This window comes from Amphibalanus amphitrite, unplaced genomic scaffold (assembly GCF_019059575.1).
Source record: "Amphibalanus amphitrite isolate SeventyFive unplaced genomic scaffold, NRLGWU_Aamphi_draft 000131F_arrow, whole genome shotgun sequence".
In the NCBI taxonomy this organism is placed as follows: Eukaryota; Metazoa; Arthropoda; class Thecostraca; order Balanomorpha; family Balanidae; genus Amphibalanus; species Amphibalanus amphitrite.
In genome coordinates this window covers 741,708-761,389 of record NW_024881626.1, presented here as the reverse complement: position 1 = coordinate 761,389, position 19,682 = coordinate 741,708, and the positions used below count along the sequence as shown (strand labels likewise).

Genomic DNA, 19,682 nt, shown 5'->3' with positions numbered 1-19,682 from the left:
CACATGAAGCCATGAACGTCGATGCTTTCAGCGCTTTGCTATACATTATTTTGACATGTTCCCGGACAATTGGAACGAAATCCGTCTTTTTAAGAAAATAATCTTATAGTGACGTCATGTTACGACAGTTACGCTTCAAAAGCTTCAAAATGTCTAACATCAATTCCATTTTCAGTTTTTAAGAAGTCAAGCTGTAGCAACTAGCAAAAAAGAATGTTCATGATTGAAATTTGTTTTTTATGGCTACCTCGTTTTTTATTTGTCAACAAGCTGTTGTTCTCGAAAATCGTTTAATATCAAATATTTTGAGCTCATCAAAAATAAATATATGTTAGGGAATTACAGTTTGTGCAATGTGCATCTACGTTCCAAAGCTACGAAAAATATGTTACAAAAGTAAAAGATATTCAAACTTAAGTGACGTAACAACGGAACAAAAATACAAAATGACGTTTTATGGGAGTTCTACATAGACCTTGTTGGTACATTGTACAGGAATTAGCCCTCGCCGGCACAGGCCATTTTGAGTCCTTCGACGGCACTGGGGGGGGGGGGGTACGACCCCCCCTCGCGTTTGGCCCCTGATGGAGCTAGAGCTTCGCGGTAAAAAAACGAGCGTGTTGCCCGTCACGAGAGGAAGCCAATGACCCTCAATTTTAAGGTCCTGGGTCATCGGTTGACCTTCCAGGTCAGGTTAATGACCCAAAAATCGGGAATAGGTATCGGGACCTGTTAGAAAGTCGTCAAGTGTGGCTGCTAAGGGGTTTTCCGGGGTGCTGGTCACTGCTGATCACGAATATCGTGTTAGTTTTGATCACAGATGATGTCGTTAAGCGTTTAGACCAGGTCGGGTCAGGTCAGGTCAAGTCAACCGGTAGGGGTAGTGACGGGTATTCGTAGTACCTGTCATCTGCCTCTGACAGCTTCGTAATATGTTACGAAGGCACCAAAACTACTTCGTAAATGTTCAAATAGTTGCTAAATTCGAATTCAACTCCAAAAACTAGCCTAGAAACATGTAAAACTCGAAAAAGTGAACCGAGGTCACCAAAGGTCAATGACCTGACCTAACCTTCAGGTGACCTTGACACCCACCCTAATGCATGGGAGCAACATCAAATAACATGTTTGAACGTTTGAAAACACGAAAAGGTTGCAAACGCGCGGCTAATGCGAGCCGACATACGCCGAATCGCAATTCCAGCCAAACATGGTCTCGGAAAAGAGGTCACAGGTCAAAGGTCGTTTGGGTCAGGGTCATACATTTTTAGGCGGTAGGTGTAAAATTGATCAATGCGAGGGTACCTACTAAAAGTTTCGTCGCGATCGGCCGCTTTTTACGTGAGTTATTCGCGAAAAACCTTAGGGGGGGCTGCATCACCCCTGCCCCCTCCTGTGCCGGCGAGGGTTAGCCCGCGTCCCGGTGGGGTCTGCGTAAAACGCGCCCTACTGTGGGGGAGGGCTCTTCATAGCCCCCTCCTAACTCCGAAACTACTGGGCTGATCGTCAAAATTCAAACAGCGTCAGGTAGCTCCGAAAAAAACAGTCGAGCGAAACCTAATTTCATTGACCTCGAGGTCACCGATGACGTCAAAGGTCAGGTCAAAGTAAAACTATTAGCATTTTTGCTTGTTCACATTTTGGGCTCTGGCCGCCGTCTTACAAGCCAGATCAGGCTCATTTTTGGTTTACACACTCGTGAACAGATGCTTTAGATACCCTGAGGGTACCAAACTTGTACTTTGATTTTCAGGTCAGGGTCAGGTCATCACAGGTCACAGAAATATCAAATATTATATCATGCGTTGGTCACTTGACACATGTTTTATGGTCCATTTAGGCCATATATTTCGAATTTGATGCCGTTTGTGTCATTCGAGGTCATTTTGAGTTGAATGTAGGTTAGGTCAGGTCATTTTCAGGTCAGAAAAGATCAAATTTTGAAGTTGAAAGTTTTCAACAAAAAAGGTGTCTATTGGATGCAGTTTGAGCTCAGGAACTCGATGGTGCTATTTTTATTGGTGTACGACTTCAAATACGTACTGAAAAGCGGTTTGAAAAATTTATAATCGTGAATTTTTTTGTAATAATGCGTATAACGTGGCCATTTTTGAAAATATTTAGCTAAAACTTTCTAGAGTAAGTCATATGCATGTGTTTTATTACAAATATTCCGGTTTTTTCGAAAAGTCAAAAAGTTTTTGAATAAAAGATAAAAATATAACTTTTAAATTTCATTACATATAAGTTTCGAAATTTTCAAAATTTTGAAAATCCGAGATAGCAGTTTTATAGCGCAGTCTATTTTGAGTCATCCCATGCAAAGAAATTGGATCTAGCTTAAATTCTGAGCTCTTGGCAGCGATTGCCGTGGTTCAATGTTTTGCGTCGAAATCGGCTGAACATAACATCACTCTGACGTCATTTTCGGCCGACCTATGATAGCTACGAAGTTCAAATTTTGACACAAGGTGTCAAATTAATGCAGCCAAGGATACTGAAAGTTTGGCTTCGATATCTGAAACGGTTTGCAAGTTATTGCAGAAAAACGGGAGGGGCCCCCAGTGGGGCGCAGGTTAAATAACTTTACCACTTACATGACATTTTTGATTTTACGCAGTGCACCTTATTTTTGTAGCCTAAGAATGCCTTTCTGGTGAGCAAGCTCAGTCAATTCTTCGCCAACTGGTTTTCAGAGCCAGTAGAGTAGAAAGTGAAGATATCGATGAATATGTATATTTTCATTCCTCACAAACCATATCACATTTAACTAAATAAATAAATAGCTGAGGGCCGATGAAACATCACAGCGCGTAACTTGCCAAACATAAATGGTAAATGGGCGACTTAGTTGTACGCGGGCTTGTAAGCCGGCTGGTAGGCGGGCTTGCCGTAGCTGGGCTGGGGCTCGACGTAGGCGGGGTCCACCTCGGGGGTCGGGTACTCGGTGGGCACCGGGGTGGGCAGGATGTCGCTGGACGGCTGGTAGCCGTTCTCGTCGGCGACAAAGGCGACCTTGACCTCCTCGCCGTAGCCGTTGGTGTAGCTCCAGGAGCCCTCCTGGCGGTAGAGGTCCTCCGCCTCGCCGTAGGCGTTCTTGCCGTAGCCGGGCACTGGCACGCCAGTCTCGGACCTGAAAGAAGAAAATCGCCAATGAGATTATGCATTCATTCAGTTCAATACAGATCATTAAACATTTATAACCACATGACAGTTATTTAATTATTCACAATTCTGATATCAGCTCTTGCTTATTTTTGCGATATTGTTTACTTATCATAGCGTATTCGATTGTCACTGACCTGTAGATGCCGTTCTCGGTGGAGAACTTGGAGCTGTAGGTGCCATCTCCGGGGTGGACGTCCTCCTGCTCCAAGATAGCGATCGGCTTGTAGCTCGAGTGGCCGTAGGACGGGGCAGGAGCGTACTTGGGCTGGGGCTTGTAGGTCGGTGCCGGGGCGTAGGTCGGGGCAGCGTAGGTCGGGGCAGCGTAGGTGGGACGGGGCCTGTAGGAAGGCTGGGGCCGGTCGGCGACGGCCACCAGGGCCAGAGCAGCGACGATGAACTGAAAAAGAAGGGTTCACAAGGTATAGGCGATTCTTTTCTTAACGACGATCGAGACTTTCAAATGAAAAACGTGAACGTACCGCGGGCCCTATTATCGGTTTAGCGGCTTTTACAAAAGTCAGGGTTCATTCTCTTACCTTGATTATTGATAAGAAAAAATAATTTATTGCTGGTAGAGGTAATTGGCTTCCAACATCCAGCCCACAAACTTAAAAAACATCAACAATGAGCTAAGATATAGAGCGATTAAGTCAGAAGCAACTCTGCCACTTCATCGCTCTAGGACTGAAACACAGCTGTTCAAGCGGCGGTTTCATTCGAGAGCTACTCACCAGCTTCATGTTGTGTGGAGTGGGATCGGTGTGGAACTGATGCTCTCCCACAGTCGGTGCGGCCTTAAGTAGGTGGCGGTGTGAGGCGGGACGAGGCCCGCGGCCGGTCACGCCCCCCTGACCGTGACTGACCACGGTGCCGGAACGTGCTGACTATGTAGAAGAATGTGAGTTACAGTGGGGGCTGGTGGGTTTTGAGCCCGTCGTCCGGCCAGGCTCTTCCTCCTCACTCTGACGACCAGGCGGGGGGAGGGGGGAATACGCAGATTAGTGATGAGTAGTGTTCGTTGAACCCTGGAACGCCCTGTACAAGTGCTGTGCCATATTCAAGCAGGAGCTCGACAGCAAGGAATCTATAATCAGCGTCAAGCTACTGACTGAACGACAAAATCAGCGAAGGCAATTATTTATGAGGCTCTACTAGGTTTGGTCCTGAATCTTCCAAATTGGCCGTGCAAAAGCGTATACTAAGGTGTAGTGAATATATCAGCGTTGAACACATAACGTAGGCATGTGCATGCGCACGGATCCGGGAAAATGGATCTGAGATCCGCCATGAATCTGGATCTAAGATCCACTCGGTTCATAGATCCAACCCCTCAATTTTGTCGAGAGGTCGACTGGAATCATAGATCTGACCCATCACTTTTTTTAGAGATCCATTCGGATCATAGATCCAACTCCCCAATTTTGTCGAGAGATCCACTGGAATCATAACTCATAGGTATGTGCTCTAATGCTTTCATGATTTTTTTTTTTTGCACAAGAAGGCATGAATGCCAAAGCATATGGTAAGACGAACAAAAATGTGATGCAAAGTCAATAATGGTAAAGAGCTTTCAGTTACCTTGAACAAAACAAAACTAAGGATACCTATTATGCATAAATATTGGAATATGGATTGTGTTTCGTGAATACTACTTTTCAAATGCCATGATGCCAACAGCAAAGTTTGCATTATCGAAAGGTAAGTAATAAATACAATGTAGGTACGTTGCCATAGCACAATTCACATAGAATCCAGAGCTGCCCAGATTGAAAGATCAGGGAATCCCTATACATTCGCGAGCTCAAACCTACCCTAAGCACACATACCTCCTCCTTGATGCGCTAGTATGGCGGAGTACGGATTGCTATATTTGTTATGTCTTGCTTGTGTGTGTGCTTGCCATCTCCCGATCCTCCCTTCCAATCGTCTTACCGTTATTGTTCATGACTTACTTGTTGTAGGTATGTGTATTCTGGCCCATGATGTCCTTCAAACCATTTGGGACCTCGCGTGTGATTTATTACCTATTATAGCCGTTTTCACGACGGGCTATCCGGCGAATGCACCTGATTTGACCAAATCTGCACGTCCTTATTTCTTTTACAGCAAATATCTTCATTTTATGAATTTATTTCAGTGTTTTAATCGATGATGCTCTCTGATAATATGACAAGGCAGGCATATTAGCAATTAGTGCGACCCTAGCTAATGCTGCTAAGAGACACACTGAACCTGATTTGACCAAATCTGCACCTAATCTGTACCAGATGTGCACCAAATGTGTACCAGATGGCCGTCGTGAAAACGGCTAATGTCTCCACTGTGATATCTACAACAGTTGTTGTCATGATTGGGTACGCCTAATTTTTCATTATTCGCTATTCATTTTTTCGCTATTTTTTTCATTTTTCGCTACTCGCTGCTTGGCACATTTTGACAATCCGGTGACCCGTGAATGTCATCTTTGTTGCGCTGATTTTGATGATGTGCTACGAAAGCTAAAACCGAGTGAAATGGCCTATCCTTGGTACTGAGCCGATCTTGCTCTTAACCCTCGCCCTGGCGGACGGGGGGGGGGGGTCGATGCAATCCCCCTCCCCCTAGGTTTTTTTGCGATGGGCGCCGAACTATCAGTCGGATCGCGTTGAAATTTTTCATAGCTTCTCCGGCATCCTTTCAGCAACTTGTGGGTAAACATTATTTTTAGGTAATGTCAGGTCACAGAGCTATGGCGTCATAATAGGTACTATTCGTCTCAAGATAAGGGCCCAGGCGACCTGTAGTTTTGTTGCGGTGAATACCCTTACCCTCGCCACAGCTCAGGCCGAGTGCAACCCTCCCCCCACCCAGCACCCCCACCCCACTCGAGTTGTGGCGAGGGTGAGGGTATTCACCGCATCCCAGTCGGGGGAGGTTTGGTCAATCGTTGTCATTTTTAGCACGTGCTATTTTTGTCACACGTGCTAAAAATGACAACGATTCTGCTATTTTTGACAACGATGAGGCCGATTTCACTCCTCAGCGAGGAAATGAAGATTTTGGAAAGATAAACACTGATTTTGGAAAAGAAGTGCTGCCACCTGGTGCAAGACGAAGAATCCAGCTTTAATATGCCTGTTATTTGTATGGTAGTTTGTTTTGTGGCCTGAAGTTGGAACTTAAAATTGAAGCATCCAAAAATGATCGATATTGATCGAAAACATGATGTTGATGAAAAAAATAATATTTTAAGTTGAGAGAGGAGGCCATTTTATCCAGATGCAGTAGTTTACTTCTTGAAATTATTTTTGCTAATGACGGCTGCTAATTATCCCTCATTACATGGCAGTCGTCGTAAGCAAAAATAATTTCAAGAAGTAAACCACCGCATCTGGATAAAATGGCCTCCTCTCTCAACTTAACATATTATTTTTTTCATCAACATCATGATTTCGATCAATATCGATCATTTTCGGATGCTTCAATTTAAAGTTCCAACTTCGGGCCACAAAAAAGGGTATACTTCAACGTTGGACTACCATACAAACAACGGCCATATTAAAGCTGGTTTCTTCTTCTTGCACCAGGTGGCAGCACTTCTTTTCCAAAATCAGTGCTTGTATTTCCAAAATCGTGATTTCCTCGCTGAGGAGTGAAATCGGCTTCATCGTTGCTAAAAATAGCTGATAGCGTTGTCATTTTTAGCACATGGTTGCCAAAAATGGCATGTGCTAAAAATGACAACCATTGACCAAACCTCCCCCAACTGATCCGAACAACAGGTCGCCTGGGCCCTTATCTTGAGACCAATAGTACAACCTCCGACCGCTTTGACAAAATCGTACATTCCGCGTAACCGGACGTGATCTAATTGACCAGAGCGAAACTATTTTGTGTGGTTTATGTCAGATGTTGACAGGGCATGAATCTTAACATTGTTTATTGACCTTTCTAAGGTCAACTAAGGTCAATGAACTCGCATGTTCACACGGTGACCTCTATGATATGAGCTGTATTTAGTGGGCTTTCTTGAGTTCCTGAATCCAAATCCGTGGCTCAATTTTCACCTAAACGCCCTCAAAACTGTTCCTTGACCTTTACAAGGTCAACCCAGGTCAATAACAACCGTCCTCGCCGGCGGCGGGTGTGACCTCCCGTGTTCCCAGGGACTACTTCACGTCAGTAATGACTGAAATGTAGTCAATTGTACATCTTTTGGTTGCTAATTCGTTGAGAAACACGGTCGTGTAAGTTTCATGTCGCTATCTCCCGCGCCCTGATGGGGGGGGGGGCATTTTGCCCCCCCTGTAGTTTTTCTTAAATAGCGAGAAAACTGCGCGCCGCCAAATTTTGGGGACCTTACCGGGCATCAATTTGACACCTTCACACAAAATTTCAAGTCACAGGTCACCTCAGGTCAGGAGTTATTGAGGTCAAACTGAGGTCATGTTCGAGCAAAAATGAGCAAAAAACATGACATCTTGAAACGCTCACCAATTCTACAGTTAACAAGCAATTTTAAAGTTCTTTATGTGGTTGTGTAGAGAAAAGACGGCGCTACAAAACTGCTATCTCGGATTTTCGAAATTTTGGGATTTTGACCCCAAAAATAAAAAAAGATTTTTTTTAGAAAAACTAAAAAAAATCCAATTTTTTTTTCGAATTTCGAAAAAAAGCGGAATATATGTGATAGTCCCTGCGCTCTTCGATATACATACCAGATTTCAGATTGATACCTCTTTTTTTGGCCAAGTTAAGCGAAAAAAACTGTTAAAAATTGATGACGTCAAATATTTGAACTCAATGTTTAGCAATTCTAAACCTCGTAGCGCAAAACGGAGACCACCATTGAACTCCCCGTGACGAGCTGCATCGAATCGATACCCATTTAATGCAAAAATATCATTTTTGAAATTTGACCTAATTTGACCTGACCTTGACCTGACCTTGACCTGAACTTGACCAAAACGTGACCTAAGCTGGCCCTAAAGTCTGTCTGACCCACATATTCGCATTTGTCATGTAAAATGGACCATAAAACATGTATCACACGACACTTTCATATTGTGACCCCCCCAGTGACCTGACCTCTGTGACCTGACCTGGTATCAGTGACCTCAAATAGCAAAATATGTGTTTGAAGAACATTTCTCCATCGATGATTTTCAATGAAATGCATTTTACTCGATTTTACAACGCATTTCTTGAAATGCCTGTAAACAGTGAAAATTCGACTTTGACCTGACCTGTGACGTCATCGGTTTGACCGAGGTCAATGAAATTGGGTCACAAGGTAGTTCTCCGCTGGGGCTATCCAGCACCGTTTACCGCTTGTCGCTATGTTGCGTGGTTCTCGAGATCTGAGGGGGGGCCAAAATGCCCCCCCCCCCATCAGACCGCGTTGCTCGGCAGACCCCATCTGGGCGCGGGTTAATAGATTTGCCAATAGTGGCTAAGTAGCTTGGAAAATTCTAGCTTTTCCCCGAAATGTGGCGCTTAATCTGCCATATCTGGGTTACACATTGACCTAGGGTCAAGAAATATACCACCAATCGCGAGTTCTCGTTGAGAGCAGTGTTCGCCACGGGCCGGGCCAGCCCAACAGGCCATGGGCCGGGCTGGGCTACGGGCTGGGCCGGGCCCCCAAATATCATTAGTTAACGGGCTATGGACGGGCCGGGCCAAGAGCTTTGTGGACTATGGGTTTTGCGACTAATGTCAATGTCAGGGACCCTCCCACCTTAACATTAGTTTTGAGTTGAGATAGCCAAGTTTGCGGCCAGGCTCAGAAACCACCATTTATCCTGGTCGCAACCCCCGCAGCTTTATGGTGTTCAAGAAATTTCTTCCCTTTACTTGCAGGGTGGGACCAGCGTGGTCCCTATCTCTTAACCATTACGGGAATCTGATGACGTCATCAGGCTTTCGAACGTCCGTTAAATGTTTGACTAAAACGTTTTGTAGCACGCGGTGGTATATGCTGCTTTGCGCGCAACAAATGCCGCACTTTCAAATAAAGTCGCTAGGAACAGCGGAGATCTCAAAAAGTAAACAAAAGTAAAAGTCTAATATCTTGAAAACCGGTGAATATTTTTCGATGAAATTTGGCAGATATTCGTTTTTGCTCTTTCTGAACCGAGCGACATCACTTTCATGCCAATTCATTAACTTTTTTGAAGGTGGGAGGGTCCCTTTAAGAAAATTTGGAAACTGATGCAAACAAAACCCACTGGGAAAATACTAAAACTAAACCAAATTTAAGCAATGTGAAAGAAAACGTACTTGATATTGAATTTTGGGAATCCTGAGAATTATCCAATATCATATCATGTCACACATAGGAGGGTTTTCATAAAAATTCCGCAACCAAAAAGATCAGAGAATCTCTAGCATCATTAGTTTGTTAATAAAAGTTAAAATGTAGTTATCAGAATAACTTACTTAGCACTACAACTCCAAAAACTAAGAAGCCACTCAACAATGATGGGCTACAGGGCTACATTAAGTTCAACACTTATATATGGCGATAGTGAGACAATTCCAACACAGTCTTTTTCCTTCACCGACGGCTTTTTAACCAACAGAACCTTAAAAGGATACTCACGAAACACAATGTAAGTAACGAGGAATTCTACAGAGTATTTCGCGATGAAAGCTTCTTTAAATGTCCATAAATTTGTCAAAATAAATCACAACAACAACAAACCATCCCCTTCTCAACAAAATTTGCGATCATGGCGCTATGTTTTATGTGGCGGCATCTAGGTAGTATACACAACAGTATATCAAATAAATACGTTTTTTAAGTAAGTATCAAGGTGAAAAACAAAATAAAACAAATAAAAAATAAAATTAAAATCACGAAGTCTGAAAACGCGAACGAAAAACAAAATAAGAACTTGATCATATATGTTTTATTATACAATTGGTCAGAATCGCTACCTGCCGCAGCTGCGAAAATCAAGAAGTGTTCGCTAATTTTCAATTGATGGTGATGATGCGTAAAAGTCGCAAAAGTACCCAATGACATTTCAAGCTTTCCATGTTTTCTGCTTACGCTGCTAGCGATATCCATATCTTGAAAAGAGCCTAACATAAAATAGCAAGGAAAGCAGCAGATACCTAGTTGTTCACAGAGATTCGGTTGACACGTGGGCATGAATTGAAAATAAATTAAATCAGTTTTGCTGATAAATGGATGGATTTTCTCTTTTTTGGAAGACAGTGCTAAAGCTAGTGTCACCTATTTTGTATTCTTTCTCAGGCTTTTGACATTGCAGCATCAATGGAGTGAATTTAACAGCAAGGTCAATCCCAGACAGATTCATTAATTCCCATAAGTCAAGCTTTTTTCTGCTGGTAAGTGCTGGGAAGTATAGAGTAAGTTGCAAATACTTCCTTCAAGTATGCATTAGAGTCACCAATTATGCATGATAATGTTCACACACATCAGCTTGCAAGATAACTTTACTCATAGAATATAGTTAATATAATCATGTGAACTTTTTATAGGTGTGTAATCATGACCTAATTGACTGAGGTGCTTGCTGTTACTGTTAAAATTTGTGCCATAGGTCCTTGAAATGATTATATTCATTGAAAAGAAGGGAGTCATGATTGCCATGTTAATATTCATGCAATTTGAATTGTTCTCAAAATAGTGTAATCAATCATGCTTATTATAGCAATAGACTAAGACAATAACTAGATTGCTATTTTTGACGGGCCGGGCCGGGCTGGGCTTGGACATATTTGCCAAGAGCGGGCTACGGGCTGGGCCGGGCTCTGAACCCATGGGCCCGGGCCGGGCTGGGCTGGGGATTTTGGGGCCCGTGGCGAACACTGGTTGAGAGCAATCGACTGGGCTTTGTTGCGGAGCGCTACGACGCTTAGGTTCGAAACGCCAGGGGGTCGCATCGACCCCCCCCCCCCCTGCCAGGCCGCGTTATGAATAATGCTGCCAGGGCGAGGGCCAATTACTTAACCCTCGCCGGCACAGGCCATTTTGCGTCCTTCGACGGCACAAGGGGGGGGGGGGGGTTGGTACGACCCCCCCCCCCCCCTCGCGTTTGGCCCCTGATCGAGCTAGAGCTTCGCGGAAAAAACGAGCGTGTTGCTCGTCACGAGAGGAAGCCGATGATACCCAATTTTAAGGTCCTAGGTCATCGGGTGACCTTCCAGGTCAGGTCAATGACCCGAAAACCGGGAAAATCGGGACCTGTTAGAAAGTCGTAAAGTGTGGCTGCTATGTGGTTTTCTGGGGTGCTGATCACAAATATCGTGTTAGTTTTGATCAGAGATGATGATTTTAAGCATTTAGACCAGGTCGGGTCAGGTCAGGTCAGGTCAACCGGTAGGGGTTGTGACGGGTATTCGTAATACGTGTCAACCGCCTCTGGCAGCTTCGTAACATGTTACGAAGGCACCAAAACTACTTCGTAAATGTTCAAATGGTTGCTAAATTCGAATTCAGCTCCAAAAACTAGCCTAGAAACATGTAAAACTCGAAAAAGTGAACCGAGGTCACTCGAGGTCACCAAAGGTCAATGACCTGACCTGACCTTCAGGTGACCTTGACACCCACCCTAATGTATGGGAGAAACATCAAATCACATGTTTGAACGTTTGAAACCACGAAAAGCTTGCAAACGCGCGGCTAATGCGAGCCGACATACGCCGAATCGCGATTTCGGCCAGACATGGTCACGGAAAAGAGGTCACAGGTCAAAGGTCATTGGAGTCCGGGTCATGAAATTTTCAGGGAACGTGTAAAATTGATCAATGCGAGGGTACTGAAAGTTTCGTCGCGATCGGCCGCTTTTTACGCGAGTTATTCGCGAAAAACCTTAGGGGGGGGTTGCATCAACCCCCCTCCCCCTGTGCCGGCGAGGGTTAAGCATAGAACGACCATATCTTACGTCATTAGCCACATGGACTTTAAAGAAAGTGGCCTTAAAGATGGCAACATCTCATTGTTAAGCATAGGTGCAATTGACCCCATGGGCTGGTTCAATTGATCCTCCCATCGGGGTCATTTGAAACAGTCGTAGAGCTGTTTTATAAGCATGCGTTTAACAGCAAAATATGTTTGAAACACAATTTCATATATCTTAAAATAAAGTCGAAAATATATTTTTTCATGGTATTGTTCATTTGTGATATGACAACTAGATCTCGTTGTGAATGTCAATATATAAAAAGTGGTTCAACTGGCCCCGCTCTCCCCTACAAGCAAATGTGGATTATGAATATTACGAGCCCATTCTTCTTTTTGTATGAAATCTCTCATAATAACTGCACATGGCACTAGCACAATGCCAAAGCATGGATGAGATTACAAGATGAGCTGGTAGATGGGTTGGATTAACGTTAGCAAAACTGACCTGTCTTCCTTCAAGGTTTGCTTTCTCAACATCTGTTTGTTTATTGAACTGAAGTGGCAGCTGTTGCCTGTTTCTAAGATAACCATCCATTTGTGCTGACTGTTTTCATGAAAAAGTTATAATTTGTCACAAAAAGTAGCACTGTCTATGTTCCTGGTCTATTTTAATTGCGGTAGAAATGTTGTTGATTTAGAGTTAAAACTCAAATTTAATTATTATAATGATTACAAGTGGTGTTAATTATGGCCGAGAATTGACAGTCCACAATGGTATTGCACTGAATGGAGTAAAATTATGTAGGAAACTGGTTCAATTGACTACATCTTGTCGTGAGTTCCATACAGACCATAGGTCCACCACACATTTTGCCTGTGGGATCCACAGAAATCACAATTCCTAACCTACAGAGTTGTCGCGAGATCACATGAGTTCACAGATCCAACCCCTAAATTTTGTCGAGAGATCCACTGAGATCATAGATCCAGCCCCTAAATTTTGTCGAGAGATCCACCGAGATCAAAGATGCACCTCTCAGACCCATGCACATGTCTGCCGCCATTATTGCCATTATTGGTGTGCGGTTTTCAAATAGATAGAGTTGTAGATGATTATGTATATTTTGCACTCCTCACAAACCACATCACATTTATATAAATAAATAGATAGCCGAGGGCCGATGAAACATCACAGAGCGTAACTTGTCGAACATGGATGGCGAATGGGTGACTTAGTTGTAGGCGGGCTTGTAAGCCGGCTGATAGGCGGGCTTGCCGTAGCTGGGCTGGGGCTCGACGTAGGCGGGGTCCACCTCGGGGGTCGGGTACTCGGTGGGCACCGGGGTGGGCAGGATGTCGCTGGACGGCTGGTAGCCGTTCTCGTCGGCGACAAAGGCGACCTTGACCTCCTCGCCGTAGCCGTTGGTGTAGCTCCAGGAGCCCTCCTGGCGGTAGAGGTCCTCCGCCTCGCCGTAGGCGTTCTTGCCGTAGCCGGGCACCGGCACGCCAGTCTCGGACCTAAAAGAAGAAAAAAATAGTCATTAAGAGTGTTCCATTGTCCGGTCATTCAGATCGCCTTGCACCTTATTTACCTATCAATATTCAGTGTTGTTTATTGATTTGTTGGTTTGGTTTTGTCAGTCGGCGATTTTCGCGTTCTCGTTCGTTTTATCATCAGTTTCGTATATTTGATTATCACTGACCTGTAGATGCCGTTCTCGGTAGAGAACTTGGAGCTGTAGGTGCCATCTCCGGGGTGGACGTCCTCCTGCTCCAGGATAGCGATCGGCTTGTAGCTCGAGTGGCCGTAGGACGGGGCAGGAGCGTACTTGGGCTGGGGCTTGTAGGTCGGGGCCGGGGCGTAGGTCGGGGCAGCGTAGGTCGGGGCAGCGTAGGTGGGACGGGGCCTGTAGGAAGGCTGGGGCCGGTCGGCGACGGCCACCAGGGCCAGAGCAGCGACGATGAACTGGAAAACGAGCAACAGGAGCAGTTATGAAGATGTTACTAAATCGACATGGGTCCTAGGCACTTCCAGCAAAGTAGCCGCTAAATGTTGATGGGCATATGTGAAAACGGTGATGCGTGATGATGCTGATAACAAATATTTATAATAACTTAATAGAAATGACGTTAAACAATCTAAAAGCCTATAAGTGCTTCTATGGCAAGTAGACATTTGCCTTACTCCCTGCTATAATCATAACGTGTGCCGGAAAAGTATCGTGCGATGCAAATGAGCCATCGAATCAGCCGCCAAGGTATGGCGGTAAGACGAAGATGACTTGCTAAATATTGATCACGAATGCGTGCTACCGTACTACAGACAAACCGGGCATGCGTTGACTTCGGATTGTCTCTACAAACCTAGCAATGGTCGAATCGGGACTGACATTTCATGGTGTCTGTTCAGACACTTGGATACAACTGGGCATTTTCCTACCCATGCCACCCATGTGCTACTCACCAGCTTCATGTTGTCTGTAGTGGGATCGGTGTGGAACTGATGCTCTCCCACAGTCGGTGCGGCCTTAAGTAGGTGGCGGTGTGAGGCGGGACGGGCCCGCGGCCGGTCACGCCCCCTTCTCCTGACCGTGGTGGTCGGCGCGGCAGCTCTCGAGCGAAGGGGTCGGCGGCGCGGGAGGGTCGCGGGCGGGGCGCCGCGGCTCTTCGGCAGCTCCCCTCGGCCCGGCCTTGACAGACGGCCACCGAACTGGGTCAGCTGCCGGCGGTGTTGATTGTTTAATTGGCCCCCTGGACCGAGGGTGGAGCTTCTCCCCGTGGCTAATGTGAGGCGTGTGAGGAGGCCGACCGCCCCGACACCGCCCACCGTGGGACCCCGGGCTCGCGGAGTCACACCAGGTTCAACGCGCCGCACCTGCTGCCACGGCGCCGTCTGCGTTACTGCGTGAATGCGAAATCGCGGCGTCGGGCTCCCTTCATCAGTAGTATCCTGCATTGACTTCAGTTTCTGCTGGCTCACACGGTCAGGTTTTATAGCGATAGTTGTGGAGGGTTACGTTGAGTGCTGCTGTTCTCGCGACGGGCGGCAGACTGGCCCCTATTCCCTTCTCTTCCCCCTGTCCCAATCCTGCAGGGTCAAGCAGGGATGGCGTAAGAGTGTGGTACTTGGGGATACTGCTGATAGTTATCTGATAAACAGATCATTTTGCAGTTGCTGACCGCAATAAGTAGGGGAGACCCGGGAGGTATGGGCCGGTTTGTGAAAAGGCAATTTTCTTCCAGTGGGCAGTGGCTAGACCCGGTTTTTCACTCTGTGTACGTGAAATTGCGCTTCGCCTGCAACGTGTGTCTGATATTAGGCAACTGTGATCAACTATTTTGTCTCGAGATAACTTTCAATAAATCATGTGCTTTTTCGATCCATCAAAATACACCGGGAGGTATGGGCCATGGCCCGGGAGGTATGGGCCGGTGCCATGTTTCATATTATTTTCTCGACAATGAGAATAATACTCGTAACTGGTATCTTCCTTGATCTCTCTTGGGCCCAGGAACTGCATAAGCGGCCAACAGCTTACTTCATGGAGGTCACTTGGGCCCATATGTATTTTGGTTAACTCAATCATGCACCATGAAATAAGATCAACAATATTTTTCTGTTCAAATGAAATTTGGAGTTAAATTTTCGACCTTGCGCGATAAAAAATAAAACTTATTGACGGGGACATTGAATGAAAGCATCTTCTGATTTATTTAGGATCAACGGGGTGGGTGGCCCGAACCTCCCGGCTAGGACGCCAGAATGTGCGTAGCATCTCAGCTCATAATCTTGCAAGAAAGCTTCAAATTGTCTATCCAGTCTCAATTTGCATGCTTTAAACTTTATGTTAGCGATGGTCTGCCATCATAAAACGAGCCTGGTTCAAATTTATCACGAATTTTCTTTATGTACCGTACATTACTCGAAGAGGGCAAAAACGCTTTATCACCGCTCATTGCTAAAGAAGACTAAGGAAGATTTTGAAAATCACGTGGAATGTATAACGGAATGGCTGCAACCAGTTAACGCCGTCAAATGTGTAAAAATACGCAACACTTCTTCAAAACTGCGATGGCCCATACCTCCAGGGGGCCCATACCTCCCGGGTCTCCCCTACCTATGCATAAAAAGTTTACACTCTCCGTTAAACAAGTCCTCATTCCAATGCTCCAAATTCCATTCCAAAGTGCACATCGTGCTTTTGTTGAGCAGTGGTGGTTATTTATTGATTTTTTTTTGTGAGACATAGAGCTGACACAACGACCAATAAAACACTACAGCTTATAGCACTACACTACAGCTTATTATGATTTTGTATTATGGAAAGTTAGCACTAACGAAGAAGAAGTTCAAAACGCGTTTGCGAAGCTTTCTTTAATACAAAAAAAAAGTTTCACTTATCTATAGTCATACTTGTCACAATGAACGTTCAACATGAGATGAACCTGATAAAACTACGACAGTAGGTATTTAACCGAGCGATACATTGTGCAAGGTTACTACTGTGGGTGCCTGGCTGTGGGTGGTGTCCTTCTGGAGTCTGGTCCTCGTGGTAAATCGGGGAAGCTGGCAAATATCATAGCTCTGGGGCAACGCAATATGGGTCACTAATCCAGGTCAGTTGGGGTGAAACAGAGCTCAAATCTCACCACTTTCCCAACATTTCAAGACTGTAACATGGAAACTCGACACTGAATGCGACCGCAACATTTGCGGCCAAATTATTTTATTTCAAGTTATGAGCGATGTTTTTATAGCACATCTGAATTTAGCATCGTACGACGAGATGGAGAAGAGTGCATCGAACATGTTTACTCTTGTAACCTGTCGCTTATGAAATTGTTTAGCATTCCGAAGCTACCAAAGCACTGTGCTTTCTCTTCGAGGCATCGCATTATACCGTGCAGGCAATCCGGAGTCTGTAGGCCTGTGTAAACCAGTCAGTTGCCCACTCGCGGATCCAGAAAGGCGGTCCTGTTCGGGGGGGGGGGGGGGGGGGGCATACCCCAACACGAAGGTCCTTTTAAGTTAAAAACTCGTATTTTGATTCCTTATGAGCTGCTATGCAGTTACATGCAAGCTATTCCCGATACAAAAGGTCTATTTTTCTTTTTATTTAACCTGCGCCCCGCTGGGCTATTCAGCCATACGCGCCCTGCTGGGGGGGGGGGGGGGGGGGGAGGCAGATTCTGCTCCCCTGTCTAACTTCCGAACCGATGGTCGTAGAAAGACGGGAAAACGTCAATCGAAAGCTCTCAACAAGGCGGATCTTAAGAGCCCAATTTTTTTTGCTCAAGTAGGTCAGAGGTCAGGTCAAGGTCAGGTCAAGGGTACAAAATGCAAGTTTCTACAGTTTCAGCCTTGCACCGTAGTTGCCGAAGAATGGACTGAGACTAGCTGCCCAAAACGTGTTTTTAGGCTACCAAGACAATATTCGTTGCATACAATATGATGCAAAGGTCAAGGTCAGGTCAGGTCACCAAAACGAAATATAGAAAAGGACATGTGCGACACATGTTCTATGGGTCATTTTATTCATAGATTTTAATAGACACACTCAATAAGTGATATGGATCACATCTGGATGAATTTCAGGTCGAGGTCAGGTCAAGGTCAGGTCAAGTTAGGTCAAATTTTGAAGTTGGTTGTAAAGGCCTAAAAAGGTGTCTATCTGATGCCATTTTTCACGGCGAATCGAATGGTGCTATTTTTGTTTCCTCACGAGGCCTAGTACTTCCAAAAAATCCTTTTTCAAAAAATTGTGTGCCGTGAAGTCATAAAATTTTGAATAACTCCCACATTTTTGAACCGATTCTTCTAAAAATTGGTATATAGGTGCATATAGACCACTGACATATATTCCGTTTTTTATACACTCAAAATTTTGGATTTTTTAAAAATTTCCAAAAAGTCAGCTTTGTAAAAAATATGGGCCAAAATCCAAAATTTTCAAAAAAGCGAGAGAGCCATTTCATAGACAAAGTAGAATCACGTATAACCTTTTTGTAACGTCTTGATTCCTTTAAAAATGAAGATGTTAGCGGCGTTAGAAATTGTGCCGTTTTTGAGGCGAAAATGGCGGACATGACGTCACTAAAACGTCATTTTCTTAAAAAATTTCCGACGGATTTCGCTCAAGTTTTCAGGAAACGTCTTAAATTGATGTACGATAAGGCTGAAAGTTTGACATCGTTAGCGTAACGCGTTTAGAAGTTATTGGCGAAAAACGGGAGGAGGGGCAGACTCTGCCCCCACCCCTTCCCCAGCGGGGCGCGGGTTAAGTAAAACGGCAAAGTTTCGTCGACTTCGGGCGCTGCGGGTGCCCCTCTGGATCTCCTGCAGTGCTGTAACCCGGCCGGTGCCGCGGAGCCAGTCCCTACGGCTGACGCGGCATGGCGTCAGCTGCCCGCTCTTGAGCACCACCACACCCCTGACGTCATTGGCGCTCCGGAGACGCCCCTGCTGACTCTCTAGGTCATCCAACGAATGTACGGGTCAGCGCGAGGCCTCCGGACAGGGTCACACACCTCAGGGACCCGAGCCGTCAGCTCGTTACCTTCACCATGCCCCTGCCGGACCCATCGCCGAGTCAGGGGAGACCCATGGAAACAGGCAGCCCCACAGAATACCAACGATCGGCCGCCGGGAGGATCCCGTTGTCACGGCGCGCGCCATGCGCCGCCGGCGACAAGACGCCCTGACCCTGAAGGTGCGAGACAGATAGCCGCTGACCTGAGGCGGCGGGCGGACGGACGGTGGGGTGGTGTACCGGTCAGAGGGGGATCGCTGGAGACGGCGAGCCGGGCCGCATCGGGACGCCACTCACGGGCTGGCGGACGGAGGGTGGGGCGGTACCGGTCAGATGAGGACGGCTGCAGACGGTGATCCGGGTCTCCCCTCTCTCCAGCGCCTCTCCTGTTCCTCCCAGGAACAGTCTAACTAGGTCCAAGTGCATAAATGGATGCGCCATCAGATCTCAACTCCGGAGAAGAGAACACAGTCTTGTCGCTCTCCTGGTCGTTTGAAATAATGATTTGAGGATTCCAAGGATTACTGTATGCCTGGCCTATTCAAATACATTAGCCTGAGGGGTGTGGTAATAACTGGTGTAAGCAAAGTGACCACGGTCAAAAATGCATTACCAAGTCAACATTTTGGGATGGCCTCGTTCAAAAAACGGTCGGAGGGAGCGGCGGTACCGCGGCGGCCGGAGCGGGCCGTCCGCGGCCGCTGTCACGGCGAGCCGGACGGGCGGCACGGCTTAGCACGGACGGCGCGGAGCGGCCGGCACGGGCGCGGCACGCGGGCCGGGCGCCGGGTACAGGACAGACGGCACCGCACCTGCCGCGCCGGCGACTCCAGACCGTTCGCCGGAGATGGGACGGCGGTGGGTCTGGTGACGGCCGCGGGTCCCGCCGTCGCCGGCTCTGATGGTTCGGAGACGGCTACCCGCTGCCTCCGGACACCGCCCCGCCTGACGGTCGGTGAGACCCGCCAGTTGGGGCGACGGTTGCAGACTTCAGCATCACACTATGCTATTGGACATATTAACGCGCGATCGCTGGCGCCCCGACTGAATGAAGTGTGCCAGCTGCTGCAGAGTGAGAGGCTGGAGGTGCTCTGTATCTCGGAGTCTTGGTTATCGGAAGACGTCCT

General features: G+C 46.3%; 3 protein-coding genes across 3 annotated transcripts in view; 1 reads left to right on the top strand and 2 right to left on the bottom strand.

Annotated features, from left to right (window-relative positions):
- LOC122381956 (diacylglycerol kinase 1-like) overlaps positions 1–19,682 on the top strand; it is a 78,863-nt gene that overhangs the window by 22,454 nt on the left and 36,727 nt on the right. The gene's annotated exons all lie outside the window — the stretch shown is intronic.
- LOC122381960 (adhesive plaque matrix protein-like) lies at positions 2,723–3,956 on the bottom strand. The gene is made up of 3 exons (XM_043366757.1): positions 3,900–3,956; positions 3,303–3,565; positions 2,723–3,133 (listed from the first exon to the last, which is right to left on the bottom strand). Exons 1-3 carry the CDS (start codon positions 3,906–3,908, stop codon positions 2,848–2,850), a joined length of 558 nt encoding a protein of 185 aa, XP_043222692.1. The 5' UTR covers positions 3,909–3,956; the 3' UTR covers positions 2,723–2,847.
- Positions 13,132–14,985, bottom strand: LOC122381957 (adhesive plaque matrix protein-like). The gene is made up of 3 exons (XM_043366750.1): positions 14,490–14,985; positions 13,729–13,991; positions 13,132–13,543 (listed from the first exon to the last, which is right to left on the bottom strand). The coding sequence occupies exons 1-3, from the start codon at positions 14,979–14,981 to the stop codon at positions 13,258–13,260; spliced, it is 1,041 nt and encodes a 346-aa protein (XP_043222685.1). The 5' UTR covers positions 14,982–14,985; the 3' UTR covers positions 13,132–13,257.

Bases quoted from the DNA above. Each gene is read 5' to 3' on its own strand.
- LOC122381960 (XM_043366757.1), bottom strand. The intron at 3,134-3,302 runs GTCAGTGACAAT...TTCTTCTTTCAG, and splicing joins ACCGAGAACGGCATCTACAG to GTCCGAGACTGGCGTGCCAG.
- LOC122381957 (XM_043366750.1), bottom strand. From the start codon at position 14,981: ATGCAGGATACTACTGATGAAGGGAGCCCGACGCCGCGATTTCGCATT. The intron at 13,992-14,489 runs GTGAGTAGCACA...CTCGTTTTCCAG, and splicing joins CTACAGACAACATGAAGCTG to TTCATCGTCGCTGCTCTGGC. The intron at 13,544-13,728 runs GTCAGTGATAAT...TTCTTCTTTTAG, and splicing joins ACCGAGAACGGCATCTACAG to GTCCGAGACTGGCGTGCCGG.